Raw genomic sequence first — 19,091 nt, forward strand, 5'->3', positions numbered from 1 at the left:
GGCAGGCGGATTTCTGAGTTCGAGGCCAGCCTGGTCTACAAAGTGAGTTCCAGGACAGCCAGGGCTATACAGAGAAACCCTGTCTCGAAAAAGCAAAAAAAAAAAAAAAAAAGAAAGAAAAGTGAAAAGAGCAGTTGGTCCTGGGACCACTGCCACACTCACAAACTGGTCTTGAGCACAAATAAAAGTCATCATCCTATTTGCCATGACCTCTTTAAATAAAGTTATGTTAATAAATTCTCTAAGAGAAATGGAAATGGAAAACAGGCTGCAAGCAAAAAGTCAAAAAGAATCCCAAACCCAAGGACCTTCATGTTCAGAAAAGAAAACATGGCTTGGTCCTTAGTGGTCCCAAACTGAAGCTAATGATACTACAGCATTTCACCTCTGACCAAAAGCCCAGTGTGAAACTAGAATGGGGGAGGTCAGGAAAAGGGAAGACAAAAGACTGGACAGAAGACCAACCAGGCAAAAGGAAGAAAGATACCACCCTTGACCAAGAAAGAGAATGGGGGAGGAGGGGTGGGAGATGGGGGGGGGCAGAGATGATTCTGTAACTTTGAACTGAGTTAGGTACTGACATAAAGTCACTACTCAATGTAGGAAACACCTCTATTCTAGAGCTTTAGCTTAGTTAAGGAAGCCAACAATGTAATTTTCTTCTGGATTTTGTGCTTAGTGGAAAAAAAAATCCTAATGATAAACACTAAACCAACTAGATTTTTAAACCTCACAATCTATCCATGTTATTAAAGGTAAAAGACTCCTTTATTTAAATGGGCTCTCAGATGGAATTGTCAATTGTTCCAAAGCTGTGTGCAGTAAGAAATGGAAAACTCCAGAGGCACATACCCTTTTAATGTCAGTGATGGCGCTCACTGAGCTGGGATACTTGAAATAGTCAGCCAGCATGGCAATGAGGTGGTCGGTTATGCTAGCGATTCTCTGCAGCTCAACATCTGGCTCAATCAGATAGGCGAGGGTCTCAGCTCCTTCAACTCTCTCCTCTAGTAACCTCTCCTTACTGCACATTCGAACCAAACAAGGCAAAGTCTGAAAGCAGGGAGATTAATTATTTGCTTTTTGGTAAAGGCAAAAGCTTGATAAAGAGCATTTGGAAACTAAATCAGTAGAGTGGTATCAGCTGGAAGTCATGTTTGTATAATATATTTCCTCAACTGGTTTTTAGAGGAAAAAGAAGTTTAAATGCAAAAACCAAGCAAAATTCAGAGCAGACTGTTTATTCTAGCACACTAACCTCTTAATTAACAGAAATTCCACTTGCTTTGAAACACTATTGGAGAACCTTATAAAAGGCATTTGAGAACTCCTGACACATGTCGCCAGCTCTGCCCCATCTATGTGTTCAACCTATGTGAGAACTGACCATTTAGTCAACAATGATATCCTTTCTTTAGAAATATGGTTGGAATCCCTCTTATTTTTTGTTTAGAAATTAATATCTACAGGTGCAAAAGCAAAATATAGCTTTAAAAAATTCTTGCTTCTCTCAAATTCCACCAGCTCTAAAGTGTCAGCAACCTGTATCAACCACAGTGGTTACCTTTGCCCAGTACCATGCTGGGATGAATGTGGTATCACTAGTTCGCCTGTCCTTCTGTGCTCTTCAAACACTGGGACACTGGCCTTGGTGACTTCTCTGTATTAGGTGCTCAGAACTGCCTTGTGTATTTATTAGTTCTAAGGCTGATGAGTCTAACTTGAGGGATATGTAAAAGTAGACATTAAAGTGTTACTAGTTACAGGAAGCTGTCTTGACTACTGCAGTCAACTGTGCTTCACTATTTTCTGGGTCCCTGCTCGTTTCTCCCTCCAAATGTGGTAAACAAATGAGGTTTATTGGGGTTACTTACTGGAGCTTAACTGCCTCAAAGATAGCTGCATCATTCTGTTGTATTTTTACCACAGAAGTCAACATGTTGAGGACCACCAATGTCTTATTGGGCTAGTTCAGCCTTTACATCTCAACTGTAGGCTTCTGAGGAGAAGCTCCTAGGTCATTACTAACATTCCTAATTATTAATATTTATCAATACTATAAATTCATGGTAAGCTCAATGCTCCCAACTGAGGCAACTGACGACAGTACTAGTGAACCCGCGTTAAGGACGAGAAAGAGCATAGTAAGGGTTAGAGAACTAAGCCAGCCCTTTACATGAAGCCCTTAGTAGTCTATGTATGGTGTTTCCTCAGGAGCTCTCATATCTTCAAAAAAAGACGAATGCAGCCTAGTCACTAATTTATCTACTTATGTATGATTTCTCTGTGCTTTGTTTTGTTTAGACAGTCTTACTATGTAGTTCAAGATGGCCTCAAGCTTGTAACCCTCCTGAGTACTGGGATTAATGAGTAAAATTGATATGTTTGTTTGATTGCTTATTTATTTGTTTTTCCAGCAGATTTCCCTGGGTAGTCCTGGCTGTCCTGAAACTCACCGTGTAGACCAGGCTAGACTTGAACTCAGAGAGATCCATCTACCTCTGCCTTTGCCTCCTGAGTACTGCGATTAAAGACATATTCTGCAACTGCCCAACTTGAACTTAATGTTCTTAATGATCCTTAAACTCATCTTTTCAATAATGGTAATACATTTGTTTTGTTCTTTAAAGCAATTAAGACATTGAAATGTGTTAATACATGACTAGCCCCACAATACTTCTGTGAGATAGGCTGAGTGAGAATTACTGCCTCCATTTTCATAACCAGGAACCGAAGCATAAGGTATCCCAACTAGCCAGAAGCTAAACCTGGGCTCCAGCTCTATTTCAAGCTGGAATGGCCTCAGGTTCAGGCCTGCCTAAGGGCGGGATGCGTCTGCTGTAACACAGATGATCACTATTTTCTCTATTTACTTACTCTCTTCGCATTCTGATGTCAGGCTGTGAGGGTGAGATAGAGCTTTACCTGTGTAATTGGCAAACAGTTCTACTTCATCTGAGTTTTACATATCTGTGCAATTTTATACTCTAATAAAAGGAAGATTATAATAACAATAGAATTATATTTATATATATGTATGTCCAATTTTAGACTACACACATACCACAGAAAAGCATGGGTTTAACGTCATTTTAGGCAGTATCACACCACAATGTAAATGTGGAAAAAGAGTCAAGAATAGCAACATTCATACCCACATTTTTAATAGAATTAAATGGCTTACTTTTAATACAATACAGCTGTCATCTGTGCGAATTGCTCCAGCTCTGCACATGTAAGTTAAACTGAAATAAAATGACATGAATTATTCCTGAGGTTTAAAGCATTAAAGAAACACTATTTGTTTGTAAGAGTTTATGAAAAAGAAAAACCTGAGCACTATGACAAGATTCTGACATTCTTCATATGAAAGTCAGTTAGCTCAGAAATAAAAAAAAAAAAACAAAAACAAAACCTAACACAAGTATAAATAGTAGGCTAGCTATAAAAAAGAAAATCCAAAATGAGTGGATACATTTTGAAGCCAGGTGCTGGGCATAAAGTGGGGTTTTTGTTTTTCTCTACATCTCTTTATCCCCCGCCCCCAATATTTATCTCTTTCCTTTCACTTCTTTTTTTCCTTCTATACTTCTTATGCTTAAAATTTTCACTAACAAAAAGGAAAGAGATGTTAAGGTACATTAAAAGGGGTAAGGGAGGCCGGGCAGTGGTGGTGCATGCCTTTAGTCTCAGCACTTGGGAGGCAGAGGCAGGTGGATTTCTGAGTTCAAGGCCAGCCTGGTCTACAGAGTGAGTGAGTTCTAGGACAGCCAGGGCTATACAGAGAAACCCTGTCTCGAAAAACCAAAAAAAAAAAAAAAAAAGGGTTAAGGGCCTTACACAAGAACAGTCCAAGTCTACCAGCAGTAGAAAGATTACAAAGACAATGCAGGTTTCCATCAGAAATTAGGATGTGGGGGACTGGAGAGATGGCTCCGCGGTTAAGAGCACTGACTGCTCTTCCAGAGGTCCTGAGTTCAATTCCCAGCAACCACATGGTGGCTAACAACCATTTGCAATGGGGTCTGATGCCCTCTTCTGGTGTGTTTGAAGACAGCTACAGTGCACTTATATACATACAATAAATAATTCTTAAAAAGAAAAGAAATTAACCACTCTGGAAATCAGTCTGGTGGTTCCTCAGAAAATTGGACATACTACTACAGGAGGATCCAGCAATACCTCTCCTGGGCATATATCCAGAAGATGTTCCAACTGGTAATTAGAACACATGCTCTACTATGTTCATAGCAACCTTATTTATAATAGCCAGAAGCTGGAAAGAACCACGATGTCCCTCAATAGGAATGGATACAGAAAATGTGGTACATTTACACAATGGAATACTACTCAGCTATTAAAAACAATAAATTTATGAAATTCCTTGGCAAATGGATGGATCTGGAGGGTATCATCCTGAGTGAGGTCACCCAATCACAAAAGAACTCACATAATATGCACTCACTGGTAAGTGGATATTAGCCCTGAAACCTAGAATACCCAAGATACAATTTGTAAAACACATGAAACTCAAGAAGAAGGAAGACCAAAATGTGGACACTTCGCCCCTTCTTAGAATTGGGAACAACACTCCCATGGAAGGGGTTACAGAGACAAAGTTTGGAGCTGAGACGAAAGGATGGACCATCTAAAAACTGCCCCACCCAGGGGTCCATCCCATAATCACCAAATGCAGACACTATTACATACACCAGCAAGATTTTGCTCAAAGGACCCTGATATAGCTGTCTGTTGTGAGGCTATGCCAGTGCCTGGCAAACAGAAGTGGATGCTCATAGTCAGCTATCAGATGGAACACAGGGCCCCCAATGGAGGAGCTAGAGAAAGTACCCAAGGAGTTGAAGGGGTCTGCAACCCTATAGGTGGAACAACAATATGAACTACCAGCACCCCCAGAGCTCATGTCTCTAGCTGCATAGGTAGCAGAAGATGGTCTAGTCAGCCATCATTGGGAAGAGAGGCCCCTTGGTCTTGCAAACTTTATATGCCCCCAGTACAGGGGAACACCAGGGCCAAGAAGGGGGAGTGAGTGGGTAGGGGAGCGGGGGGAGGGAAAGGAGGGTGTTGGGGATAGCATTTAAAATGTAAATGAAGTAAATACCTAATAAAAATTGGAAAAAAGAAAAAAGAAAAGAAATTAGGATTTGGAAGTTTCAACAGTAGCTCTGCAGGTTGGTCAGTGATTCAATTCTACTGAGAAACAATTTATTCTATAATTATATCTAGCTTAGAATGAAAATAAAGGTAATCAAAGAAAAATTTAAAAAAAAAAAAAAATCAAGGGGGCTGGAGAGATGGCTCAGAGGTTAAGTGTACTGGCTGCTCTTCCAGAGGTCCTGAGTTCAATTCCCAGCAACACAACTATCTATAATGAGATCTGATGCCCACTTCTGGTGTGCAGGCAGAGATGACGACGATGATGATGATGATGATGATGATGATGATGATGATGATGATGATGATAAAGATAAATAAGAGGCCTTACCATTGGGAGTGGGGTTGGGGGACACAAACAAAATAACTAGTGGCAAATACTCAGTTTGAATCTGAGTCAAAAGAATAAGCAAAGAAACAGACCGATAATACACAATTCTAATTTTTCTACTGGAGTTAAACATAGCATAGAACTCTGCACAACCCATAATTATATTGATAATTCAACCAACACTCTAGGGTTGTCTTCCTAGCTGAGTATTTAGAATGCATTGCCATTTAGATTTCTATTATTTTACCCTAAAGACAAGGAGAACATATGCTAGATTTAATAACTTTTTATAAAGTTTTATGACAGCCGTGTTCCTTATACCAAGAATAAAAGAACATGCACAGTTTGTACCAACATAAGCCAGCCTAGTGAAATTCAAGTTTCATTCCCAACAAGATGCAACAGACGCGAGCATCACACTGCCACACTCATACTACAGTGTTAGCGGACTCCCCTCCAAGGCGGTTCTGATGTTTACCATTTTGCTGACGTGAGCTGCATCTCAATAGGTTTATCCCTCTGTAACATCTTCACAAATATCTGTGGTAACAACTCCCCATCAACCAAAACTAGAAACAAAACAAAACACAAAGAGTAAGAAAATCCTGTAAATCTGTGACATTCATAAATTAAAGCACATAAGTGTCAGGGAAAGTTCCAGCCTACCGTTTACCAGGGTCATTGACACCTGGGGGTTCTCAAAGGCTAAGACAGAGAAGCATTTCAGTGCTTGCATTCGAACCTGTAAAAACAACAACAAATACATATTTTAATTATTTGTTTAAAATTTTGAGATATGATTTTAATGCTTCAGAATCTGAAGTCCTCTTCTGAATAACTATTTAATACTACTTATTATGAACAGGCAGGAGGCACAGCTCAAACAGGCCACTTGCCTAGACCGCTCAAAGGCCTGAGTCATTCATTAGAACTGTGAACAAAAACCAAACAAATGACCCACAGTAATAACAAAACTCCTGCATATGCAGAGACAACAAAAAAAGCTAAGGAATTCTTGAAGTCAAAGAAAAAAGTGAGAAAGCTGCACTTAAAACCAATAGAAAAATACCTAATCAAATCTAAAAAATAATATACAAAATGTAAGCTTTATAAGGTAGAAGGATGGAACTTAAAAATTATCAAGTGCCTTTCAAATGGGACCTTTCTTTTTCTGTACAGAGGTCTTAAGTAAAGGATTCTGGATTTCCTGTTTTATTTTGTTTTGTTTTTTTGCTGTCTTATACATGTGTGTGAGATAGAGTTGGGGCTTAAATCAAGAAGTAATGTTGCTATAAAGGTTAGAGAAGGATTAAGCTATACTCTATGTTCATATCTGTGGGATCCCCACCAGCATATCCACCAGATGACCTTGCATCCTCACCACTGAGCCAGAAGCTACACACCTTAGGAGTTGGGCAGGCTCCAGCAGGACAAGTGACTGCAGAGCCTGCCCTTACCTGGGAATGCTGCCAGTGCTGGCTCATGCCCTCAGGTGTAGCCTACAAGATGCTAATGACACTTTCCTCCTCACAAACTCTTAAGTTTTAATATTTATAATGGCCAATAAATCTAGGGCAGAAAAAGGATGAAAAAATAAAAAAATGGGGAATTAATGAAGCTGGAGAGTTGCAAGAACAAAGAAAAACTGCCTGAAAAGTTGTTTCTTCCTTTTTATCTTTCAGAAAAGACCATTTAGAATACCTCATGGGGCAGGCAGCTGGGCAGTAACGTGAGAACCACCAGCACCTCTACAACTATTTTTAAAAAGTAGTATTTTTATTCTTTGAAAATTTCATAAAGCATACCATGTATTGGACCCTATCTACCTGCTGCTACATCTTATTGGCAACTGATGGGTACTGAAGGGAAACTCACGTTTCTTTATGGATGTGGTCACTGGAAAGGTGTCTATGCTCCAGTATATGGCCCCACACCCATCTGCACATGGCAGAAACCGACTGGACTCAGGAAGGTAACCAACAACAACAACAACAACAACAACAGAAGACATGAATTGGGAGGGAGACAATGTGATGAGTCCCAGTGGCGGTTGGGAGACGTATAACAACGATCTCTGTGTGGCATAAGGGAGAGGAAACGGCTTCAGTGCACAGCTCTCTGCCCTGATGTTGGTGAGTTTTAAGCTGGTGCCATATGCATTCCTACCCTATAAGCTTTCACCTGTAGCCACATGGTGGATGTCTGAGGTGGGGCCTTACCAGAAAGGACACTAAACAATAGACCAGTGTCACCACAGGCAGACAGAGAGTTAAAATTAGTGCTTCCTTGTTCTGATTTATTTAGTTTTCACAAGACGCAAGACAATGTCCCACTATTTCTATGGTCTCATAGCTATGCAACTGTGAATGGCTAAAATTTGACTTCATGTTTAATTATGGGTTATAATATTGCTTATCTATACATAAAAGGCAGCAAAGAAAATTATGAAGCCTGAAAACTTTTGACATCTTAACTCAAAACACAAAACAGAGTACACTCTAGAGTCTGCTACATACATACTGTAGGCATGTACGGCAGGGTTGAGTCAGTGCACCTCAAGAAAGTCTGCCCTGGGGCTGCCGGCTACTATTCCTATACACTTGAAGGCATCAGCTCAAGCAACAGGTTCAGCACTGTAAACTGAAACTTGAAATACTACTTCACAAGTGAAAATCTGCAACTCATACATGCCATTAAAAAAAAAAAAAAAAAAAAAAAAAAAGGACAAAGACAACTGTTTCCCAAAAAGAAAAACATGCTGTAGTTACATATGCCCTGTACCACCTTACTGATGGACATAGCATCCTGGTTGAATGGTTGGGAGGAAATCTACTTCTGATCACAGAAGAGGCCATAAAATAGGAGAGCTTCTTTCTATTAATGAAAATGAACATAAAATCTGGCAAACTTTTGCATCTTACTTTGTAAGAGGGTGAGGTTAGGAGATGAGCAATGTTCTGTACTGCCCCGTGGTTAAACAGAATTGTTTGATGATCTGGCCCCTGAAGGAGAAAAGAACACAGTAGCACATTAACAAAAGTCATGATTCTGATAAAGTCACACTTCTTTAACGTAAACTAATTTCCCACAGCACGTATCTCTCAGTTGCCCAGGGATTGAACAAACTCAAACTCCAAAGCAGGACAGAGAGGCTTTAGTATATAAGGTGCTGCCATAACCTCCCCATGACATGTCTACCTCTTCCTCCTCACCTCCCAAGAATAAGAAAGGGAAAAGAATCTAAGGCAATGGTTCTCAACCTCCAATACAGCTCCTCATGTTGTGGTAACACCCAACATAAAACTGTTTTCATGGCTACGTCATAACTGTAATGTTGCTGTCAATCATAACATGGATAGCTGACATACAGGGTCTCTGCTGTGGCCCACGGCTGGGGACCACTGCTCTAGGAGTTGGGACAGGGTAGTGGATGTACGCTTGTGTAGAGCTTAGGTTACAGTGATAACTGCCCAGAGTACACGGGCACAATGCACTTGGGGTCAGCTATGCATCCAGTACTGTACACAACATCCTTTATAACTGCTTTATGACAATCTCAAGGGGCAGGCGTTAAGTGCATTTTCCTTCCCCTAAGCTCATTAACACACCTGCAGACGAAATTATGGGAACTACTCACTGGGTACTTGCTATGTTGTAGGTACTGCTCTAAATGCTTTCTCTAAACTGTCTTGTGTGATTAAGTGCTCATCATAAATATGATGGAGACTTCTATGGGGAACCAAGTAAAAAACATGTCTCCTAAAAATCTGTCTCATAAGGATGGACTATCCAGAGACTACCCCAACCGGGAATCTATCCCATCATCAGCCACCAAACCCAGATACTAATGCACATGCCAGCAAGATTCTGCTGAAGGGACCCTGATATAGTGGCCACTTGTGAGGCTATGCCAGTGCCTGGCAAACACAGAAGTGGATGCTCACAGTCAGCTATTGGATGGAACACAGGGCCCCCAATGGAGGAGCTAGAGAAAAGTACCCAAGGAGTTGTAGGGGGCTGCAACCCTGTAGGTACAACAACAATATGAACTAACCAGTACCCCCTGAGCTCAAGTCTCTAGCTGCATATGGAGCAGAAGACGGCCTAATCAGCCATCATTGGGAAGAAAGGCCCCTTGGTCTTGTAAACTTTATATGACCCAGCACAGGGGAAGGCCAGGGCCAAGTAGTGGGAGTGGGTGGGTAGGGGAGCAGGGGTGGGGGTGGGGTATAGGGAACTTTCGGGATAGCATTTGAAATGTAAATAAAGAAAATAATAATAAATAAATTTAAAAAAATCTGTCTCATTTGATGTCTCATGAAACTAGCTTCTGCACAGCAAAGGAAACAACACGTGAAAAGGAGCCATAGAAGGGGAAATGATCAGTATCAGCTTAGTCATCTGACAAGAGGATTAGTGTCTAGAACATACAAAGAAAATGTTAGTCTAAACACCGGCAGAGATGATCAGAATGGCTAAAAAGGAAAGACTGTCTCGAACACCTGCACCTCTCTGTGCCTCTCCCTCTGCAGCCAGACTTTCTGTGATGTGAAGTGAACTAATTATAATGTATTATTTTCTATTCTTTAAGTATTTCATACCTATTTAAAAAAAAAAAAATCCGAGAATTGTGGCCTACACCTGTAATCCAAGAAGTGTGAAGGCCGAACAGAAGGATCACTACTCAAAACCAACCTAAACTACAAGACAGGAAGAGTAGTCAGGTGAGGTAGTGCACACCTTTACTACCTTTTAAGACCCTATCTCAAAACAAACCAACAACAAGAAAAACAAGGACAGAACAAAACAAACTATACATAAGCAAATCTGTATGTATGCTTTACTCCATTTTAACAAAGGGGAGTTAGAATACTAAAAATACTGCTCTAAACCCTTTAAATTCTCCTCACAACTCATCTTACAGATCCTACCGTACAGACGAGTTTTCTCTGTCTATTAAATGGATGCGCCATAATTATCTTAGATTTCAGACTCTTGGTTTTTCTCTAAGGTCTAAACCATCTCTCAATGGTAGTATTAACAAAAGGTGCACTTACAAATCAAATGTGGGAACGAGACCTGCACACTGTTAACCTGTGCCCCAAGTTTACAAATGTGGGAACAAGACCCCGCACACAGTTTACCTGTACCCTGTGCTTCTTGCTGTTGAGATGCCTTGCTTTTTTTGTTTGTTTGTTTTTTCAAAACGAGGTTTCTCTGTGTAGCTTTGCCTGTACTAGAACTCACCCTATAGACTGGAACTCATTCTATAGATCAGGCTGGCCTCAAACTCACGGAGATCTGCCTGCATCTGCCTCCCAAGTGCTGGGATAAAAGACATACACCATCAGAGATGCCTCACTTTCAATCTCAAAAGATGGCAACAAATATTTCTTATCAAACAAGGTCTTCCTTTGCTCTAAGCCTCTACATAAGGTTGTGGAAAGAACTGCAAAGAAAGCCAACTTGAGAAGAGGGGGCTCACCTTAGGTTTTTGTCAAGTGTCTCTTTCATCTCTACAAATCTACCTGCAAAAATCTAGTGGGTAGGCAGCGAGGCAGCACCCACCAGGCAGTGACTACATAAGCCATTTCAGCCTTGAACACCAAAGAAATGTAAGGGATCTGAGGAACTGCTCACAAAGCAGCAGCAATTTAGAAATTAGAATTCTACAACTATGATTAATATTCCTTTTTCGTACCTTGATAATTCAGGAGCATTACAAGATGTAAATATCACTAGTTTATAATACAGTGCTTTAGTAATCTTATCTTTTTGTTTTGTTCCTCAAAGTATATGTAGTGACTTAATGTTGATACCAATCTATTGTAAAGTCCTATTCCACTTAATTTCAGATAAGTGGGTCCCATGAATGACTCTTAAAGCCCTATTGTATTTTTATTTATTTGAGCTTATATGCAAAAAAGGAACATGGAAACAAAAGATTTTCATGATTAAGTACAGTAGAATGGCCATATGGACAGCTGTTTTCAAAGACGCATGAGGCTACTGTGCACCCGAGTCATTACTGTTAGCACAGGTTCAGCTCATGTCCCTTTAGGTTCAGCTACATCTCAGAATACTTAAATGTGATCATTTAATAAGAGTACTAAACTATCAGACAAAAAGATTAGCAAAGGTGATTTTTCTCTAATAAAACTGCTTGTTATCAGTCATTATAGGCTGGCTGACATACATCTCTCCAGTAAAGCAGAAGTGACATAATGGCCCCTTCATCTCTGACCACAGCTGAGACAGCACCCAGCAACTGCGGGTGCTGAGAAACTTCTGGTGCTCAACCCTGAAAGCTACTTGCAGGGATGGACTAAGACATTACTCTGTTATTAGGAATACTTACACCGTATGGGTCTGAACTCATTGTTAGAGAAGGAATTTCAGCAAAGTTTCATTTTCTATGAGTTGGCCTACACACATTCAAAACAATCAAGAACAGAAATCTCAATGATTTGGGAGGAAGGGGAGAAAAAAAAGAAAACTTTATATTTTAGGCTATAGTAATCAGTTAGGGACTAGATGGTGTTAAAAATAATTAGATTACAATGTAGATATCATTCCTGAATCTAGGCAAGGAAGATATGCTAAACAGCACAGAAGAGTGAGCGTCCTCTGTAAGTAGGTAGGGATATTTATTTTCTACTTCCTTCCTGAGGCTAGAAGCGCCCCACCTGGCATCTGAGTTACACAAAATAGGTAGGCAGGCAATGCTGTTCTCAGTCACTGTCTGGATCACCAGACCATACACAATAAACTGAGTAGAAGTTAGAAAGCATTTAGGAATTATCAAAACTTCAAATAAAGCCAGGTGGTGGTGGCACACACATTTAATCCTGCACTAGGAATACTTGTAGAGGCAGGCAGACCTCTGAGCTCAAGGCCAGGTGGTATACAGACAAGTTCCAAGACAGCCAGGGCCTTTAAAAAACACAGAAACGGGACTTTTCAGACACTGAGGACATGGAGGACTGTAGAGGGCAGGACAAGGTGCTGCTACTCTGCCCTCTTCCCACATTGCCCTCAGACCATTATACTATGGAGAGGCTATCAAGCACTCCTTTAAGTGAAAAGGTAAAAGCTCTCATTACATTAGGAGACAAATGTATATATAGTATGCCAAAGCTTACACAACGCTCAGAGAAATGTCAAGCAGCACACTCATGCCTAAGTATCACACTCAGAGCCAGAAAGCAAGCCAGAATGTGTTTCAGGCTTCAACAATCAGCTCTGTTCCATACGAGAAGACACATAAGTTTACAGTGAGAACATTTACTCTAGTTCTTACTTTGCAGCAGTGTGAGAAGATCTGGCAGATATACTCCTGGGTGTAGCGGGACCTGCTCAGCAGCGCCATGAGGTGTGGTATCACCGTAGCATCCTGGATGGAGGGGAAGGAGCAGACAGCAACAAACTACTTAGGCACTAAGCATATAGGTGAGACTTTCTACAGGTAAGTATATTTACTTTATGTATGTGAGTACACTGTTGCTGTCTTCAGACACACCAGAAGAGGGCATCAGATCCCATTACAGATGGTTGTGAGCCACCATGTGGTTGCTGGGAATTGAACTCAGGACCTCTGGAAGAGCAGCCAGTGCTCTTAACTGCTGAGCCATCTCTCCAGCCCCAAAGCTTCTTGTCTTGATGGTTCTAAATCAAGTCTCTTCAAGGTACAGCAAAATAAAAGCATCATGGCCATCAGAACTGTTCAAGCATAGAGTAGGGAAAGATGTTTTCAAAGTTATCCTTGAAAATAAAATCCAAAGACAAAGACAAAGACAAAGACAAAGAACTAAAAGACAAAGAACTTAATATCTATCTCCTCTTTAAGTAACCAATGGTCTCACTGTAAAACAGCATTGCAAAGAATAGGAAAAAAGTCAATTCTGAAATCAAAATGTGATGGGGTGACTTATTAACACAAACAATGTTAAACAGTCTATACAGAAGAACTGTATAAAACAAGTCTGACAGTTTGGGTCTTGGGATGTTATGGTAAACACCAGTAATAGCTATGATGTGTTAGCTATTTTCAATGTAGCCAAGGCAGGACACTTCACATGATTAATAACTTGTCACATAAAGCCCACTTCTAGGCTGGAGGGATCGCTCCATGGGTAAAGTGCTTGCTATCCAAGCTGCCACGCAAGCATAAGGATCAGGAGTTCAGATCCCCAGGAGCCAGGTGGGTGTGGCAGACTACCAGTAACCCTGGCCCCAGGAAGCAGACAGGGTTATCTCTAAACAGGCCAGCTAGTTAGACTAGCTCAATCTACGGGCTCTGGGTTTAATATATAAGGTGGAGAGCAACTGAGAAGATACCCAATGTCAATTTCTGGCCTCACATGTACAAGGATACCAATGAGCATGTGCACACATACATACAGCCATATACATGCAAGCACATACACTCTTATACACCACTCATGAACATACACACAGACACATAAAAACAGTTTATAGCCCATTATCTTTCTTACTGGTGGCAAAGGAAAAGAGAGCCCTGCTGCCAGGTTTTCTAAGATCTTTTATTTGTAAAGCAAAACCAATTACAAACTAAAATGGGATTTTGGACCGAACCAGATAGAAAAGGAAACTTGGCTCAAGCTTCCTGGTTTTACAGTGGGCCACGTTCCAGAGCCATGCTTATGGACAAATGTACAAATGTACACACACATTTCCAAAGAATGGTCTCAACGACCTATTCTGATTCTTTATGCCCGAGGAGGATCTAAGAATATGAAACCTAACTAATTTCCCAAAGGAACGAAGCTTGTCTACAGACAAAAATAGGAGGCGAGGAAGAAAGAATGCCAAAGATATATAAGCGCTAAGTAGGGAAACAAAAGGCTTTAATTCCTTGAAAGTGGAACTCTGTCCCTTGCTTGCACATTAGTACGACTCTCGGAGTTGTCCTGAGTAGTATTTAAAACAAAAAGAGAAAGACTTCAAAACAGCCATGGAAGACCAAGAGGCTGAGAACGAGCAGAGGGAAAGGGGGCTGGCCAGGTTCCAAGACTCTACTCACTTCTAATCCACGACTTCCTCTTCCCATCCTCTACTGCTCTCTGACTCACCAACCCTTCCAACAAGCCCTAACCATCTCTTACGTGTGTCCTCTCTGTCAACTAAATTTCTATATCTGCAGTGCATACATGATAAAAAGAACGACAACTAGTTATACATCTGGAGCCCCCGCCCCTACATGTCAGATAAGTAGGATTCCAAGTAGAAATGTAGAGAGAATATCTTGTGTACTATATGAATGCATCACCTGTGAATTAAAAAGCCTATAGCCTATGGAAATAGAGGTGAGACATCAGGGAGGAGAAAGAATTCTGGGACAGAGTTACACAGGAGACTGTGCAAGGAAGATGTACAAAGATGGATGCATAATTCTTGAGCACAGGTAACTAGCTACATGGCACAATGAGGGTTAAAATAAATGGGTTATCTTTAGTTATGATCTAGTCAGAGAAGAGCCTAGCTATCTGTAAATATATTTTGAGACTGAGTCTTATTTCTGGAAGCATGGGGCTGGCAGGAAGAACTGGGACCTAACTTCTACATAGAAATAACCCCTTACTTACTGACAACTGTACGTAGTTAGTGCCTGAGCAGCTTCCAACAGTTGACCTCTACACAGTCCAGTCAGCTAAGTACACTAAACAGTTCTGTGGCTGCCCACACACCCCACCACTGCCCTGTCTTTTTTTTTTTTTTAAGATTTATTTTATTTATTATATGTAAGTACACTGTAGCTGTCTTCAGACACTCCAGAAAAGGGAGTAAGATCTTGTTAAGGATGGTTGTGAGCCACCATGTGGTTGCTGGGATTTGAACTCTGCACCTTTGGAAGAGCAGTCAGGTGCTCTTACCCGCTGAGCCATCTCACCAGCCCCTGCCCTGTCTTTTAACACTTTTGAATTTTCAACTGTCTCTATGATGTAAAATCTCCTAGGCATAAAATTGAAGTGTTTCAAAATTTAGAAAAACATACTCCCTTAATTTACATATAAAATCAACACACAGAGCTAAGCCTTTAAAAACAGCATGTAAGTTCTCAGAGTGTGTAACTATAATTCATTCACTTATTTACAAAGCCTACAACATTCAACATTCCAAATAAGCAGAAAGTCAAATACTTGCTATGACTTCTACATTTAAGTTATGGAGAACCAGGAGACACTAAGCAAACTAGAAATAAATTGACTGTGAGCCTAAAATAGCCCCAACTCACTGTATACAGTAGCTCCTCTGGAGTGACAGGGCTGGTGAAGATTGTCCGTAAGCATCGGAGGCAAGCTTCAATGAACTTCAGGTCTGGGGACAGTAGTCCTAGTAAGATAAACTACATGTGAGATACAATTTTTGTTGTTATTTGGTTTTTTGTCTTATTTTTTGAGACAGGGTTTTTCTGTGTAGCCCAGTTATCCTGGAACTCACTCTGTAGACCAAGCTGGCCTCAAACTCACAAAGATCTGCCTGTCTCTGCCTCCCGAGTGCTAGGATTAAAGGCATGGGCCACCACTGCCCAGCATGTGACACATTTTTCAACCAGAATTTAAAACACTATAAGCAGAATATTTACTGGTTCCCTACGTACCTTGTAGTAAGGCAGGGATAATGTGGCAGTCTAGAAGAGACTTGACATTGTTTTCTGTGCCCATCGCAAGACTCCCTAACACCACTGCACATTCAGTTTTCAGCTCTGTGCTTGAGGTTTCTTGTTGAAGCAAATACAACAATCTAAAAAAACATAAAGGAGATGTAGTAAACAAATTATAAAACAAAACGTAATTAATGTAACAAAGTAGTGCAATAAAAGCAGTGTGGGAAATACAGCCCACAGAATAAAAATGTGGTAGACACACCAATCAAAAGGCAGAGTTGCAAAATACACTCCCAAGAGATATATTTACAACACAACTCCTGCACCTAAGGCTCAAGGATCATTGCAGAAAAGCAGGCAGAAAGACTGTAAGAGGCAGAGAACAGCGAGGTTGCTGTGAGTGTCTCCTAGGATGTCAGAAGCTACACCATAAAGTCTCACCACATGACTGTCTAAACATGGATGGCACCAGCAGACATGCTAACATGGATGGGGAAAACCTCACATAGCCTCGTCCTTAGATAAAGGACAGGCAACTAAGGAATGCGCAGAACAGGACAAAGAGTCTTCTCCAAAGAAGAGCACACTAACTGGTTATTGAGTACCAAAGGGTCAGCCTTGAGAATATGTATACAAGCAACAGTGTACAGACTAAGCACCTATACACACACACACACACACACACACACACACACACACCAACAACTACTAATAAAAAAAGAGGCCATAAATCTGAAAGAGAAAGGTAAAAAGAGGGAAGATTAGAGAGATGAAAGAGTAGGGGATACAAAATAATCTCAAAAAGTTTAAAAAAATGAAAATATAGTTGTCTGAACTTATTTAGATTTTTGAGTATTATTTATTTATATGCAATGAGAAAACATTGAGAAACAAATATCTAAGACATTGTCTTATTTTGTACAAAATAAACATTTTATCACAGTTTACTAAACTATAAATCTAAAAGTTGTAAGCAAGTGGTCTCTGTAGAAATCGCACCATCCCCCTTGTTATCTGCCACTTCCTGGTGGGTCCCTTCAGGATTGAAGACTCCTAATGCCAAGTTCTACTGAATCTTAAATGCAAAGTAGAAATGGACCCTGAATTCAGAGCAGTAATACTAAGAGGAACTCTTACTAATTTTCTTAACAAAAATGTTCAGAGTCCTTGTGAAGTTCTTTGTGAATGGAAGGCTTTCTTCTCTTTCTACTTATCCCATGCTAGTTTGAGCCCACTTGCCAAAGAACTATTCCCATATCCTCAACCTCCACCACTTATTCTCTTTGTTCTACAAACCCTGGTGGTCCCGAAGCACACTCGCACACAAACACACACACATGAATTTATGTGTATGTTTCCTCAGTCATGGTTAGTATACTTTAAGGCATTACTTTAAAACACATTTATTTAAAAAAACAAAAAAACAAGAAAGACTATGATAAGTGAGGGGAATCTTATAATGGAAGTCAGAGGAGACTAGAGACTTGGCGGGAATGACAGAGAAAGTCGGACAGCAAACATACCTTGGAACAGCTCCTAGAACGATGAGGTTGGCTTTCTGTTTGTTGTTTCCAATTACAGCATTCTTCATGTCTCTAAATTCAGGAGAAGAAAAAAACAAAAACAAGCATACTGAGATGCCATAGGAAAGTATCAAAGGTCAACTCATTCCACTTTATCATGCAACATCTTGGATAAAGCAAGGACAGATATGAGTGACAAATCTCAACTTCTCACCCTTGTCAGCCAGAGTGCTAAAGAGAGGGGACAGTGACAGGTGCTAACTGGCTGTGGGACTATACAACAAGAAGCAGAAATCCTGGGGAAGAGAAATCCTGAGTACTGGTAAAGACTTCTACTAAAATCAAGCTGGATTCCTCTAAAATGGGCAACACTCCTTTGAACACAAAGGAGTGTGTCAGCTACTTCAGCACAGCTCTGGGAGTAAATGACAAACCACCAGTCCACGGCAGCACCTACTTGACTGTGCGGCAAGGACTACTGTGTCCCACCTCACCTGTGACTTTAGTCAATCAGCCTCTATCAGAGCTCAGCAGCCTTTCAGGGATTCACATTCATTCTCGTATAATCTCATATATCCATTCATATTCACAGCCCCCATGTGTGTGCATAAGCAGAAGACTCTTAGAGTAAGGGAGATGGTCGTAAGTGTTGGAGGGCAGGGATTTCAGAAATAGTTACTTGATCCTAGTGATTTAATGCTCCTCCTTTTCTTTTGCTTCTTCCCTCTTCCTCTCCCTTCTTTGTGTGTGTGTGTGTGTGTGTGTGTGTGTGTGTATGTGCGCATGTGCGCGTGCACGCGTGCATGTGCACGCGCATGTATGTTTGTGTGTTAGTACAGGCCAGAAGAAGGTGTCTGACCTCCTGAATCTTGCATTACAGGTAGCTGTGAACCACACAACAGGGATGGAGTGGGGTGGGGGAGGAGGGAGGCAGGGGTGCTGGGCATCAAACTTGGATCCTCTGTAAAAGCAGCAAGCACTCTTAATCACTCCAGCCCCTGAGCAGTTCTTATGATTCCATCTTAACTGCTTGATTCTTATTAGTTGTAATGCCCGCTTTGGTTTTTAATGGCTTCTTTAAAATTTCCAATGCAATATCTAATTTCTTACATTTAAACTTCATATGATATCCCATTAGACATCAGAAGAGAGTGGTGAACACATTTCTATCCTGTCCTTTCTGTGTCCTGCTGTGCTCACACACTTTGTCTTCAAGTTAGTTAGAAACAGCACACTACATAGGATTAGTATTCCTGCCTGCATATCCAATTATCTTTTAGGAAGATAAAAAATATTTTTTAACTGGGCAGTGGTGGCACATGCCTTTTAATCCCAGCACTTGGGAGGCAGAGACAGGTGGATTTCTTTTTTTTTTTTTGGTTTTTCGAGACAGGGTTTCTCTGTATAGCTCTGGCTGTCCTGGAACTCACCTGGT

General features: G+C 40.7%; 1 protein-coding gene across 3 annotated transcripts in view; it reads right to left on the minus strand.

Annotated features, from left to right (window-relative positions):
- Armc8 (armadillo repeat containing 8) overlaps positions 1 to 19,091 on the minus strand; it is a 92,297-nt gene that overhangs the window by 44,448 nt on the left and 28,758 nt on the right. For 2 of the 3 annotated variants that reach the window (XM_021206609.1, XM_029543001.1), the window contains exons 3-11: positions 17,657 to 17,728; positions 16,128 to 16,270; positions 15,762 to 15,859; positions 12,807 to 12,899; positions 8,428 to 8,508; positions 6,173 to 6,248; positions 5,985 to 6,075; positions 3,185 to 3,245; positions 853 to 1,053 (exon numbers count right to left, since the gene is read on the minus strand). In XM_021206609.1, coding sequence (XP_021062268.1) covers positions 853 to 1,053; positions 3,185 to 3,245; positions 5,985 to 6,075; positions 6,173 to 6,248; positions 8,428 to 8,508; positions 12,807 to 12,899; positions 15,762 to 15,859; positions 16,128 to 16,270; positions 17,657 to 17,728 — 916 coding nt within the window. The remainder of the gene's footprint in view (positions 1 to 852; positions 1,054 to 3,184; positions 3,246 to 5,984; positions 6,076 to 6,172; positions 6,249 to 8,427; positions 8,509 to 12,806; positions 12,900 to 15,761; positions 15,860 to 16,127; positions 16,271 to 17,656; positions 17,729 to 19,091) is intronic. The other variant, XM_021206610.2, reaches the window with a different exon arrangement.

Source organism: Mus pahari, chromosome 10, assembly GCF_900095145.1.
Source record: "Mus pahari chromosome 10, PAHARI_EIJ_v1.1, whole genome shotgun sequence".
Lineage (NCBI taxonomy): Eukaryota > Metazoa > Chordata > Mammalia > Rodentia > Muridae > Mus > Mus pahari.